The sequence below is a fragment of the Struthio camelus genome, chromosome 2 (assembly GCF_040807025.1).
Source record: "Struthio camelus isolate bStrCam1 chromosome 2, bStrCam1.hap1, whole genome shotgun sequence".
Lineage (NCBI taxonomy): Eukaryota > Metazoa > Chordata > Aves > Struthioniformes > Struthionidae > Struthio > Struthio camelus.
This window is the reverse complement of record NC_090943.1, coordinates 114,486,681-114,501,720: the sequence shown is the minus strand read 5'-3', so window position 1 is coordinate 114,501,720 and position 15,040 is coordinate 114,486,681. Positions and strand designations below refer to the sequence as shown.

Here is a 15,040-nt window from a genome sequence, read left to right as displayed (position 1 = left end):
AAACCACACTCTGCTTATTCCTGGGATAGTGTTACTTACAAATAATTGAGAGTCTCTCACTGCCTTCCAATCTCCTCCCCCCAGTTCTGTTCTTTTGAATACACTTTTCCGATGGAGATCTGTTTCCCTTAAAGTTGGATGCAGTGTAATGAAGGAGGACACCCACTTTTTAATGCATCCTTCCTGTCCTTAATTTGGGTTTCCTCATTTTGAGTTGTAGCTTAATCCATGAACAGCCCGATCCATATCGCTGTTCAGCTGGTTATTCTAGAGGCTAGGAGAGAATACAGCATATGATGGAGTACCATGTACGGCTACTCAATTCAGCCGTTTTTTCAGCATACGCAGTTAAAAACTGAGATTTGATGGGTTGACACAGAGCTATGAAAACGTTAGTTTTACAAATATCACAACAGTTATCTGATACGTTTTCTTAAAGGTAAATTTTGGGAGGAGTAGCTACACTAACTTTTTTTTTTTAATTTAGCCTATTTCCATAGCATTTCATGCCCTCCCAGAGCAAAGAGATCTGAGAACTGTTCTGTGTAAATAATTTCATGTAAAAAAGTAAAGTTGTAAGGCAAATTCTGTGCTTTTGCCTGCACGTCAGAATGCAGACTTTTTGATTTACGGAGCCATCTCTGGCTAAGTATCTAGCAATCTGAAAGGCCACCTCTCTCCTGGCCCTGCCAGCCCTGTTCAGATCAGCTGACGCTTTCTTAACAAAATCTCATACCATGAATTTCTGATGAACTGGAAGCAGGGACTCTCAGCAAAACCTCTTCAGCTCTGGAATTTGCTACAGGGCTGGTCTAGTACACCCAGGACTGTACCCCTTGGAGGCACAGCACCAAGCTCAACACTTCTCCTGAAGTGTTTGTCTGCAGGGTAGTTACTGCTGCAACTCATTTCATGCTTTCTAAATCAATGGAGTTAACAGCATCAGTAGAAAGCCAGATCAATGCACAGCCACAGACATGAGTCAGCTAATCCAGAAGTTAAAAGAACTGGTTGCTTTCTTAGTTTTCCCGTTCTCATCGGACTCTACCAAAGAACTGAAAATTATCACATAAAACCCACAGAGTGTGGACTCACTTCAGACCATGCAAATATTCTCAGACACTCACTTGCATGCTCTGCATATGCATTAGGTTCCTTACAGTCAGTCCTGCCAAGTACATATTCCTAGCAGATTTAGCTGCTTCTGCAGCCTCCTCCTAACTAGCAGAAATGATTCCAGGATGTTATGTGCAGACACCTACAAAGTGACAGCTGAAGTTTGGAGAAATATGTTTAATAGATATTTAATTTTCCACTCTCCACTCCATCTTTAAAAAATAAGAAGGTTATTCTAATGTAAATCCATCATTTCAGTCACGAAGGTATCAAAATTCCTTAAAGCAGTGGGGATCGCCTCACCTGACAGGAACAATTATCCCTTAAAAAAAAAAAAATCCCTGTGATAGAATTTTTGGTGTCACTGTATCCAAATACAGTTGCTGTGTCCACTAAGTAATCTATAATACACATAGCTTACAAAACATAAATAATATTTACTGAGGTTTGACGTGAAGAGGTAAAATATATTTATGCAGGTTTCCATTTGCCAATACATATATTTCTTTTCAGTCAAAATTTTCTCTTTCCTCTCCCCCACACTCTTTTTTTGTGCAATATTCTGGCACATGTGGATTGCCTTGCAGTAGCCAGTCTATGACCAATCCAATTTAAAGCTATGTTCTGTTCTGTGTAATCATTGTTTGTTAGCTCAGTTTTTCTCTGCCTTCCAGACAAATTACTATTTAACCCTCCCTGGAAGCCAGCATCCATCCCCTCCAGGAAACTGTGCTCCCTTCTCCTACCCGGACTTTAGGCTCAGGCCCATCTCCGAAATAAACAAAAAGTGAATATTTAAACATCGTCATTTCGATTCAGAGGAACTGAAGCGTGTCCTTTCACTTTTTCTTCTGAGCTTCTGCCATCAGAGTACTCCTGTTTTATGCAGCATGGACAAACACATTTTCTATCCAGGAGATAGTTTCAAAGAAATCTGTCAGGACTCATACTGGTAAAATGTAACTCTTTCTTAAGACAGAGTGAACACAAAACGTGCCTATGGGCATGTTCCCGAGCCGCACTTCTTAATACTTAAAATGTCACCCCTTACAGATACATCTGCAGATTCTTGCCTGCTGATAAATCTGTTTTGCACTGCTTCAACAATAAAGCAGATTTAAAATCAATAAAATTGGCTTCCAGGAGACACAACACAACCTTCCGTATTCTGATCAGGCTGAGGCCAAAAAGAGGATGTGCAGTTAAAAGCTGCAATCTTCAGGCAATCCTCAGCTGCCAAAAAGCCCATGAGAGTTACAAGCAACTGAGCAGAAAACACAGCCCTGTACTAATCTTTCTTGTGCTAGAAACTCAAGCAGCTTCTGGCATTACTACAATCTAGATAACACGCAGGGAGATTTTTTTTTGCCCCTTCTGCAGTAGCAACAAAATGGGCAGATGATCCTCCCAAATACTTAACACACTCCTACTTGTAATTTCTATTTGAAATGAGCAAGCTGTAACTGTTGCCGCGAAAAATATAGTTTTGAAAGGAAAGAAAAGAACGTTCCCTCCATACGTAAAACAAGACAGAAAATGAGACCCAAGGCATGTGAAACAGTCTGATAAGAAACATGCTGAGATTCATAGTGGCAATTCTTCACCACCCTGGGCTAAGTCCCCACTGTGGCTTTTTGTATTATAAAATTGTTTCCCTCTTTCTGTGGAATTTTCTGCATTCATTATCTCTGCCATTCTTCTTCCCACTAGTAAAATATACAGCAAAGACACCAACACTTCCAGCGAAGCCATTCACAAAAACTGTCAACAAGCTTATTCAGCTGTTTGTGTAACCACAGTTTTAGATACCTCCTCCCATGAACATAACACATGGTCTCTCTTCTCTTCTCTTTAATACTCACTTATGATAATTACTCAGATGCTGCTGTTATTCTTGGATACCAAGTTTGGAAATACAGATGGTAGCTAAGAAACTGAGCAATGTCTGCAAAAAACCAATCTTGTCAGATTTAACCAGCAGCTCTGGTTAAGAAACCATTTGTGATTGACTATCACGTGTTAACTCGAAATCATTCAAAACATTCAGCTTCATATCTATCTATCTGCTTTGTTTTTTTCAGGACAGTAACAATAGAAGCTTTTCCACTTTAAAACCAGCTATTTAGCTTTCGGAAAGCACATTCACTTCTCAACACATCCAGTGCTCATGAAACTATTTCAAGATACAACTCAGACAGGAACACCAAAGCTCACTATTAGCTACAGATAGAAATGTGCATTTGATACCATTTCCTCATTTTCAAATTGCATGTTGTACTGCGCTGCATCCTCGGTTATTGGCTTCTGAACAATGTTGCGGCAGACGAGCCATATTGCCAGACTAGCAATGAACATCCCAATATCTGGTACAAATAGTCTGATCACGTTGCCAGCATCAGCTCCTTTCACACTGTATGGGATGAAAAAAAAAAAAAAAAAAAACAAATGAAACATTTGTTACTTCTATGTCATTACCACCCGGAACAGAAAGTAAGCTCAAAGAAAAAAATACGAAAAATCCAGTAGCAAGGAAAACTCTGAAGCACTGGACACATGAAAATGATGAAGGAACTCTAGTCAGCCAGCCAGCTGTACTATCCAGAGGTACAGAATAAATGATTATTCAATGGGAGCTCACACACTCATATTTTAGTGATATTTAGCATTTAATTAACTAAATTCTGAAAGGATTTTGTGGAGAGCAACACAGGAACGACCTTTATGTGCAACAAGAAAGATTTCAGTTGAGTTCCTAGAAGATACATGTGTGCAAATCACAATCCCTTCACTGGGATCCCTGGCAAAGACAACGGCGTACAGTTCTACAAAGGAGGTCAGGCACAGACAGCCTAGAATTTGTGTTACCCCAGAGAGATGTGCTCCCTTGTCCCCTACTCACTTCTGGCCCACAGAGGAATAACCAAATGTAGCGCTGGTGCAGCGCTGTGCCTGTTCCATGAAAAACGAGCACCCTCCTTCCTCTGCCGAGCCACTTTCAAGAGCCTTGGACTGACTTGAAAAATAAAAAGTGTCTTTAGTAAAAAGTGTAATGTTTTGATAATATATTTTATCCAACCAGATCTCTTAAATATCTTTTGAAATTTAAATACTAGTTAAAGTGTTAGGTCCCAGCCTAGAAAACCTTCTCCTCCCAAAGGGATGTAAGGCTGGCTCAATTTTACGTAGAGAAGAAACTGCACAACTTTGTTGTGCCTATTCAGCTGTTTAGGCGGGGAAACACAACCGCATGTGGTGTCTGAATTTGGTTCGCTGTTAAAGCGGTGAGCTTGGATTCAGAATTAGTGGCACAAGGAACAGTTTATTAAGCTGCTGCTTCATGGACTTGCTGAACTTTTAGCTATTAATGAGAGGATATAATCCTAATTACTTGAAAGTGTACAGCATATAGCTGCCAAACATGAAGTTAACACATCTTAAATATGCAGTTCTGATTTTAACAGAGCTTTTAAGGGTTTTATGCCTATAACCACTTCTGAGGACAGGTGAGGAAACTGTACAGCTCCCTAGGCATAGGTAAGTGGCCTAGACTACCTCTTTACACCTTGAACCGGTAAGAAGAAATCCTTGATAGGTTGTTCTACAGATACAAAAGAAGGTATCATCTCTGGCCTTTCTTTATCACAACACTAGCAGCTTTGAAGCCTAAAAAAAGATATTTGTGAAAGAGCTACCTGCAACTGTTGCTTATCTGCAGCCTGCCAGCAGATTTGGAGAAACAAAAAAGTCTCTAATGTGATTAGATTATGACCGCTGGCAGGAATCTTGTTGGTCTGCTCCTACGTCCAAGATCAAATCCTACATTTCTCATTTTGCCACCAGTGCTGCTGACCCAAATTTTCCACTGCCGTACATCTTGCAAAATAAAATATGTCCAAATAACACGGGAATAAAGTAAGTGGCAAGAAGTCTAGTTTTAATGACTGTTTGAAGGGCTACAAATGACTGTGTCATGGGGAACCAGCAACCAGCTTGCAGCTCTGCAGGACACCACTCTGTAGCATAAGTGTGAAATGGACCCAGAAGTAGCATTGAATTGGCTCAAAACTAGAAAGGGAAAGTTTAAGACCTAATTCTTTTTCTTCCCATGCTCAGAGACAGGCATACAATAAATTGATGAGGTGCTTCCTAAGGAAAGTAAGTTAAGTTTTAAAACTGCCATTCCTTGCAAAAGGGAAGAAAGAAAACGTGCTCAGGCAAACCAGGAAAGTTCCTCCTCTGATGCTCTTTGCTGTTAGGTATTAACCTGAAATGGTCATGCACTACATGGCAGCTAAATAGCTTGTTTTGCGAATGCCTTTCAAGAGTACTGAAGCAGAGAGAAAATGTAAATCATTGAAAGGTTTGTAAAACAGTAAGATGGCTATATGGCTGCTAGATTGCTTGCATGTTTCCTGTACTGCTGCTTCAAGGAAAGCATGCGGTAGAGTCAACTGGTGTATTACAGTATAGCTGATCTGTTTAACATTACAAAAAATAAAGGCTTGACAAGCGTCAGTTCATTTTGCAGTTCTGTAGCTCTTACTGTCACTGAATATCAGCTAGTCAAGGCACTGAGTTTGCACTTTCCTTTTTGGCAGAAGACAGTAAAAAGTATCTGTTTAACAAACCTAGTTCATGATGACAGCGTATCCAGGATTCACAATAGTAAAAAGGAATTAGTTTCATTTGTCCTGATGGTTATGCTGAAACCTGCCTATAAAAGTTGCTTTTCTAAATACCTGCCGGCAAAGTCTGACATCCTGATTCTGGAAAGTATCACTTAGGCATTTTTATTAGAAAGAATTCAAAAAAACTCAGTCCAGTGTTAGTGTACAATGCGTACGAATTTGCTAGTCTCATATTGAGAAACGGATCTGTTTACTTCTATGTAATACTTCTAGAAATGAGATTTTTCTATATACAGGCACAGAGACCTATCTAGAATCAGTTCTGCATCACATCTGAGCTGAAAGCACAAGTGGATTCAACCATTCACACGTGAACAAATCAAAAACATGGTAGCCTTCAAATGTCAGCTCCTTCCTTGCATTGCACTCCCATGGCACCACGCTGTGCCTTCCCTCTCGTACCCCGTCACAGAGAACAGGGGGAGATCCCGTGCGAACACCGCGTGTGCTGCTGCTCACATTTCTTCCCACTAATCCAAACCAAGTGCCTCCCTGATTTTTCAAAATAAATCATTAAATATGATGTTGTGAAAGATGTAAAGTACCGCTCAGGCTTGCAATAGAGAGCCCGAATAGCGACGCTTAACCACAGAACAGAGGAAAGTTCTGCAGATGAATAGTTTATTCACCAAAACCATTCACAAATGTATGCTGTCCCTGTCTCCCCATGAAAAGGAAAACAAATTGACCGGTGTGATAATTAAAAAGGAAACAAAAGAATACTTGAAAATGGAGAAATGTATATTCTTCTATAAAGCAGAATAATAAACTTCTTCATTTAGCCCCAAGCAATTTGCTCCAAAGTTTTCCACAGCAATAGCTAAAACAAAAAACAGTTATTCTCACTTGTTATCTCTGGCAGAATGAAAAAAGGATAGTAAATACTGCAATCATTCCACAAACTTTTCTCACTTTATTTGCGCATTCACACATGGTCATACTTTGCATTTAATAACAGTCTATGCATTGTGCTCTTTGCTCCAAAAGAGGCTCTCTAATGATGAAATTAAACCAGAAATACAGGAAATCTATTCAGATCTCCTACAGAAACAGCTTCTTTTAATCCCTGCAGGAATCACAGCGTACAATGAATTGGCCATGGCCCTTGAGCTACAACCAGTGTAGCACCATTCCTTCACCTGAACTAAATTTACCTACAGGGCAACTTTTACTTGTAACAGATACTTCTGACAGAAGTTTGTAACTCAACCAGAAACTTGTTCTGAAATGTAATACAGTAAACTGTAGCTTGAGAATCATTTTTCCCTCTTTCGTTCTTTCTTACAGGGTGCAGAAGAAAACAGCATAAGGCCTTTTACAAATTTACACTGAAAGAGGACCAAAAAAAATAAGTTAGGGGTTTGAAATGTTTTTCTACTTTCCCTTGATCAAGTAAAATATATTGCACACAATTTTTAAGACATGTAACTGACTACAGTTAAGGCTTCCAGAGTTCCTCCATAAGAAAAATAAACTTTGTGTGACAAAAGTGATGTTATGACTTTTGCATCACCGTGAAACTGTTACACTATTCTGTTCTATCAACGGTACCCAAATACAGCAGTTTCCTCATCAGGAACAGCAGTCTGTGCTCCCCTGTTGTTTTTAACTGTATACTTTAAATTTAAAATAATTTGGGAAGAGATCATGCTTGTTTTCTGTGTTTATACAGAAATACATTTTCTAGGACTGTGGGACCCTGGCTCCATTTCTGAAGTCCATTGGTGCTAATGAAATTTCTAGGCAAAATTTCCCAGTTTATCTGTACTGAGAATAGAGGTAGCTGAAGACACGCAGGTTACAACTGGTGTTTTACATGACATACACTCACTAGCAGATGAACAAAAAGCAAATGCCTTGGAGAAGCTAAGTCAGCATAATTTGAGCATTACATTCTTCCTTGATGCTCTAGAAATCAGCATTTGAGTTTTCTGAAAACAAAATTATGATTTTCCCCTTCCAGAATAACCATTTCTCTCAAATTGGAACTATTTTGTGCACAAAGTTTTGGTGAACAGTGAACATACACACAAGGGCTGATGTTGCCGTGCCTGGTCTGATTCCATTTCTTAGGAAGGGCAGACACATTACCTTCCTCTCTATTTCAGATTCACAGAATAAATACAATAAAGCACCAACGCCATTAGAATTCAAACTGCAATGACTTCAGTAGAAAAAATATAAAACATAAAGTAACATATGAATAAAGCAACATGCATAATAAGATACATAATACTCCATACATAGAATGAAAAAGTAATCTCTGAACTTTATATATTTAAAATTTTATTCAAAAGAAAAAATTTGTAGGAAAAAAGAGCAATAAGTCCCTCTTAAACAGAACGCAAATTAATTCAGTATCAGCAACAAATCACAATACTGAGCTTATGTTAAATGATCAAATCTAACAAAGCCTCCAGATTAAAGAGCTGTAAAAAGCTCCATTTCCTGTTAAATACAGAGTTTAAAAAGTATTTAAAAATTCATATCTATTTTCATCATAGTTTTAAAAATCCCTCTAACATCTTATTCACTGCACATTATACAAAATTCTCTTTGGTTCCCTTAGGGATTTTCTGTAAGAGCTAATTACTTTCTAATGAATTGATTTCATGATACTCCAATTAGGTAACATCATATTTACTGTTTACAGTCAATAAACTAATGGAGAAGTATATATTCTAATACTTTCCATTCCTCTTGCTGGGTCACTTTGAGACATCTGATGTTTCAAGGTCAATCCAGTATTTCAAAGAACCTGATGCACCACTGTAGATGTTTACAGTGCAATTCCTATTCGCTTCATCTGCAACTGCTGTCACATGGATCTGAGGCAAATTATATTCAAGAATCCCAGGCAAAGTCCCCTGCAAATACGGACTGGGTACCGAGCAGTACCATGCGGCAACAATGCGGTACAGCGAGCGAGGAAATCCGTCTGTTTATCACTAGTCTCCTCCTTATTATCCAAAAATAATGGTAAATTTGAGGGTACCAAAGGACAGAAATCAGTCTGCCCTAAAGAAATGCTGATCCTTATTACTGGAAGTGGATTTGGGGGTGGCAAGACTCCAGGCTATCTCAGTCTGAACTAAGGGTGTAATATCTCCTGACCTGGAGAGCACAACTCCAAGTGTGTATCCTGCTGTACTCACTCTGCTTCAAAACTCAAGCTTAACTTGTCTGAATCTGAGGACTGAGGACCCACTCTGAGCCCACAGCCAGTACTTCTCTGAACACATGAAGCCCACATTTATGTTTGTGCTAGCATGACTTGTCCCTTCTGGTTCAAATAACAAATTAGATATGATGTTGGTTCAAAACACAAGCTAGATATGATCTTCAGGGCAAACCTTGGCACTAGGCAAAGTATGGAAGCTGCTAAGCCCAGGTACGCCTGCCTTTAGTTCTTCCCCTACCTCATGCTCACCCATAAATTGAAGATAAATTCTGTTACAAAAATAAAATACAGGCTAACTGACTTATTAACACCTACAGGGTTGTGTGTGATCACTCGTAATCCTGCGCTCCGCTATTGTAACTGTCCTCTCAGTATACGCAGAGCATGCCATATATTTTACCCACAATGCCTAAAGCTGCTCTTCGAGGTAATTTTGGTTACATGAAGTAAAAGAGTGGGAGGAAGAGGGAAGCAAAAATGCACAGAAAAGTACTTACAAAAATATTAGCATACACTGACCTACCCAACATACAAGTTCAAAGAGCTCCTGAACTATTTGCAAAATCTTAATCACTGCTTACAAACTATGTCTGCACTGATTCAAAAACCAAAAGTACACTTCACTTTCTCAGGAAAGATACCTTGCAACGAAGAAAACGTTCTGTATTGCAAAAGTGCTTAACCACGCATTAACCAAACATTTGCTTTCCAAACACTGCTACGCAGAGAGAGTGCAGTTATTTGAAATTAAATGAACATGCCAAGTTTTTGGTACCTCATGTCTTGCATAAAATACCCAACGTTAAGAAATTATGGATATGTGCAACATATAAAAAGTTGGTTTATGCCAATTTTTCACTTTTAAAGCACCCTGTTCTTTATTGAATAAAGGGCAAGTTTCAGGTTGCCCAGGGCAGCACGCATAAGAGAGAAAATTTAGCAGGGATTTAGCAGCTGTCATGCAAAGTATTCAGTTGTGCTACTGCCAGACTCATGACAGTACAGCATAACACTTGCTCTGCCCATGTCCCACAGCTCCAGATGTGGAGCAGGACTGATGTTACGCAGCCAAGGAGGAAGTGAGTGCATTCCCATCCACACCCATGGTCGTGTGTGTGCCAACCCCCACAAAAACTCTGCAAAGGACAAGCCAACTCGCAGCAGAAATTATTTCAGGTTGAAATGGGAATGTGATCTTGGATGGAGGCAGAGGCAAAGTGAGCAGAAGAATGCTGAGGACACCTCAGTCATTGGTGTGTTGTGGTCTGAAATCTTCAAAGAGATTCTCCATAGCAAGTATCTACGCTTCTCACTCGCTTCTCATTTAGGTACATATTGCATATGCATTTGGCTAAAGTACTAATTCAGCATTCACTGATCATTGCAAAACATATGCAATTAATTCAGTCTGTCCACTACCTTAATGCTCATAAATACTTGGCAACTTACAGCTAGTTGCTTACATAAAAAGACATACAGACATCCATACACTACATAGCATTCTTGTCAAAAAAAGCGCTGAAAACATTGAAGCAAACTGACGTTCAGTGATTATTTCAAAATGTATTTGCTTCCTCTCTCTGTAACTTTCACTGGTTGGAGTATCAACAGATTATCATTTCGAACTACCTTTTCATTCTATATCCAGCATATAATACATTGACAGAAAGCAAAGACACATTTAAATTTTCCGGTCAGCAGCAGATGAGATGCAAATAATATGTCCCCAATTACAGCATGCAACAATAAATTACTGCCATTGTACAAAGCCAGATTATCCTCAATATAGAAGAAAGGGATACAATAACTACGACATACCATCGTTCAAGTTGGAGCGTCCAAGACACTTTGGTGGGAGTATGGAGTACCCCTCCTTCTCCCGCACCTTCCTAATTCAAAAATATCCAACTGCCACAGCACCAGGGATGGAGCATACACCAGCAGCCTCAATTCTTGCATATATCTCCCACAAGAAATAACTCCCACACTGTGAGGCATGCCAGTGTTTGGTTTCACTGTGTCAAGTGGGACAGGATGGAAGGAAAGCAATGATCCCGCCTTCCCCACTGCGACCTGCCAGGAAATCCCAGTTGGCTCAGAGGCACATGGTCACTGCAGAAAGTAAGCCTCAGCCATCAGCGGAGTGTCGGTAGTATCTCAGTGAGAGACAGCACTCAGGTAGCTCTCTAAATCCCTGCTACCTAGCTGATTTCCACTAAAATTCGCAAGAAAGGAACATCCTGATTTCAGTGTGGTGCACTCTGTCCAGTTCTACAGCATTAGGTCAAAAAAAGAAGAGCAGTAGAAATGAGCGGCACACTAAATTACTGGCTGCCTGAGATGCTACTTCTTGTTTTTATTTAAATGGACCATGTGAAGCAGCTCCTGGGTGGCAAACACCCTGTGCATGTGTGGGAAGAGACAGAAATAATTCCCAGCACTGATCTGAAGCACTCTGGTCAAAAACTGAGATAGACCTCAGCCAGAAGGAGTCTCGGGGGACCCATTTCAGGTGCGGGAGCTGACTGTGGTCATGTTTTGCTGTTGGGGAAGACTTGGCTGGGCATTGAAAAGGATGAGATTGCTCAGAGCCAAATGGAGCAAAAAAGAGTTGAAGTTGAGCACTCCCATGTTTACCTGCAGACCGGATGCCCTTAGTCAGTGTGCTGCAGCAGCCTGTGCAGACCCTTACTGATGGTACGTTAGTACTCCACCAGCCACAGGCTTCGCTGTGTTTCAGGTGCCAATTGCTATTTGGACTTCTCACATGATTTATTCATGAACACAAACCAACAAAAACAAAATAAAACACAAAGCCAAGCCATTAAGCATGCGTCCTAGAGAGTTTTTGGATACTAATTGCAATGCTGATTGCTCTCCAGATTAAACCAAAGACTGGCTCACATTCTGCTGCTGGTAGATTTATCACTGTATTGCTCCCAGCTACCACTGTACCGCAGGAGGCTTTGCTGGGCCAAGAAAAACACTGACAACAGTCTAACAATTCAAGTGCTCAAACAACGCAGGCCATAAAATACCTTCTATCAGATGTGTGTGTCTTTTGAATTCCTAGATTAAATGTCATGAGAAAAGTTAGCTGAAATTAATATAGCTGAAAAGAAAATAAGAAGCACACAGCGTAGCAGGAAAAGAGCAACTTAACAATCTAATACAAACAGTTGGACAAACAGGTTCTTACTGAATGGAGATGATTTCTAGGAGGATCTTATGTAATTGCTCAGCTAGCCCAGATGATCAGATCAGTATGACACAATGACAGACCCTTCAGACATGCAGGAATTCTATAATCAATAACCATATAATTGTCTGAGCAGCGAGAAAAACTCTTCCCACCTGCAGATAGCAAGCATATCTGAGGTATAAAATCTAACACTTAGTAACTATCAAGTCTCATGCAGAGGGATTACTTTGTCATCCTTACTTCCCTCAGTTTCATGAGGCTCCTTTACCTATTCTGTTCAGTACTAGTTTGTGGTCCCTTGAGACATGAATCAGGTTGCTTTGATTTTTGCAAGGTATCTAGAGCACTGTAGCATGCTAACAGAAATTACATAAAGCAATAATCACCCAGTTTTTTATAGGGCTAAAGCTTTTGGTTTCAGTGTGGTAGAAATCTACCCCTGTTCAACTTTGAGCTTTATTCCGCTTTAATCTCATTGGGCTGCTGACCGCATGTGTGTTGCAATTGGCAGCAGGGACTAAATTTTCCTGTCTGATTTACCTCCCTGTATCTCATGATCTCTTATTTGTCTCCATTTTCAGGTGGGCTTTTAGGCTCACCTGTGAGCATCGTTAAGCCATTTTTATTTAACCACTGGCGCTGCATAAAAAAGAATAAAAACTGCTACTGTGGGATATATACGGGAATTCTGTCATAAAAATAAAAACAGTATAATACTCGATGGGGGCGGGGCGGATTGGCACAGATGGATCAGGATGAAAATAGACATGCTTGTAGTATACTGTACTCTGCTAATATAATCTGGATTGAATCACCCCCTTCCACAGCTCCTTCTCTTGAAAATCTGAGTTTCCTTCTACTAGGCACACCACAGTTCCAGCTTCTTTCTGAAAGCACTGATTGCAGTTAGTCATCTTCCTGCCACAGACTACAGCGCTGTCTATCTAAAAGAAAAGCTTTGGCAGCTTTGTTTTCAGACTTCTTGGCACATCTTCTGGTTGCCATTGTGGTTGCTATACTTGCTGTTTGCCTGAACTGTGACAGCCCCTTGGTGGCAGCATGGCTGGAATATAGCCCGCCTCAAGGAAAAACCGCAGTCTAGGTTTGGGGTGGTTTGTGACCTATCCTTACCAGAACACTGTCTCAAGGTCAATGGCTGTCATCTTCTGTTGCCTTGCAACAGAGAGAGAAGGCAACATTGCATCTTCTGTATGTTAATTAATGAAGAACCTACCAATTAATGAGGAAAATATTAATAAGAGGAATCACTTTCTTTCTGCTTATTAATTAAAATTCTCTTTGCATGGCCAGATAATTCATATTACTTATTAAAATGAGTGCGCAGTCAGCATTTCGCAGACAGGCACAAAACTGAAACGCAAGCCATCAGAAACGACTGTATAAGTTAGACCCTGTGCTGGTCTTAACAAGAAAGGAGGGGGAACGGTATAAAAATTCTCTGACATCTCCTGTTGGAATTGCACTGCCCACTTCTGCAAAAAATCAGGGTTGCTACAGTAAGTCCCAGAGGCAGGACTGAAGGAGCAGATGGGACAAAGGCTCTGGCCTATTAACATGATTTCTCAAAAGGATGCCATGGCCTATATGTTGTTTCTCACTCAGGAACTCCTTTCTAAAGATCAGTGCTAAGTACCCTGACCTACAGTACAGACTTGAAGAAAGCTGATATAGCAGATAAAAAAATGTAACAATACTGCTGCATATGATTAATGAATCTGTATTACAGTTCACACGGACTCCCAAAGCAGTGTTTCCTAAAGAAACAAGGCTTATTACATGGTGCTGGGTGTGCAAGTGGGTGGATTACCTGAGAACCTAAACAATCTGGAAACACAAATCCACAGGAAACCACAGGCTTTGTTATTCTGCTACACACAGGACAACTTGTTCAGTTTCGAACTTAAGACTTTTAGATCAATATTTAGAGTAAGTGAATCAGTTAAGTAATTTCCCCTGACAGTGCCTGTCTCTCCGTTTCCCATCGTAGGGCCTGAGAGAGGTGTGAAAACTGACCCAAAAGGGAAGATGGGTTTGAAGGCACTTAGCGTTCTGTCTCTAAAGATATACCAGAAATAATGAAAAGAGATTGACTACAAGGATGTTTCAGAGATTGCATCACAAATTAAGCGACCTTTGCCCTTCAAAGTTTTATCATCTCTTGGACAATAAAGAGTGGGAGAATCAAGTTCGTGGTTCACTCATTTTGCCACAGAAAGAGAGACTCAGATGATCAGCTGATATCAATTATAAATTATTGGTCAAGCTTACAGAAGGAAATGAAATATGGGGGCAGACTGACCTGATTTCTAGCAGCACTGAACTGGAGCAGATGTGAACATCAAGTTCTGCATCTCTCTTTCCTCCCACATGTCTTTTTCTCCTCTGAATGGTAGCCCATGAAGGGAAATCTTGGCTTCTCAGTAAGTTCACATACTTCATCCGCATTTCACGAGAACGGTATATATTCCTTTGCATTCTGACAGCACACAGAGGCCACAGGAGTCCCCAGTGAACTGGGGGTGTTAACCTCCGCTCCATTTTTCTCATCATATGCATATGGAAAAGAGTACTTACTGGCTGCTTGAAAGAGTCAATATAGAACATTTACTCATGTCAGAAAAATGGAAAAAAACCTATACTAGGGAGATCTCTTCCAAAGTTAATTTAAGTTCCTAACATAAATGTTATTTTCTGAAACAGAAAAACAAACCTCATTCATTTCCTCTATTTTTTGATTAGTTATTCACCAATTTACACAACTCTCTCACATTATGTCACCATTTGTGTAGAATATTTAATAATACTCTTCCTTTTTAATATAGACAAAGCCTA

At 40.0% G+C, this 15,040-nt stretch overlaps 1 protein-coding gene across 7 annotated transcripts in view; it reads right to left on the bottom strand.

The window, feature by feature from the left end:
• PIEZO2 (piezo type mechanosensitive ion channel component 2) overlaps window positions 1-15,040 on the bottom strand; it is a 317,797-nt gene that overhangs the window by 140,819 nt on the left and 161,938 nt on the right. For all 7 annotated transcript variants that reach the window (XM_068932155.1, XM_068932160.1, XM_068932156.1 and 4 more), the window contains exon 5: window positions 3,364-3,526. In XM_068932155.1, coding sequence (XP_068788256.1) covers window positions 3,364-3,526 — 163 coding nt within the window. The remainder of the gene's footprint in view (window positions 1-3,363; window positions 3,527-15,040) is intronic.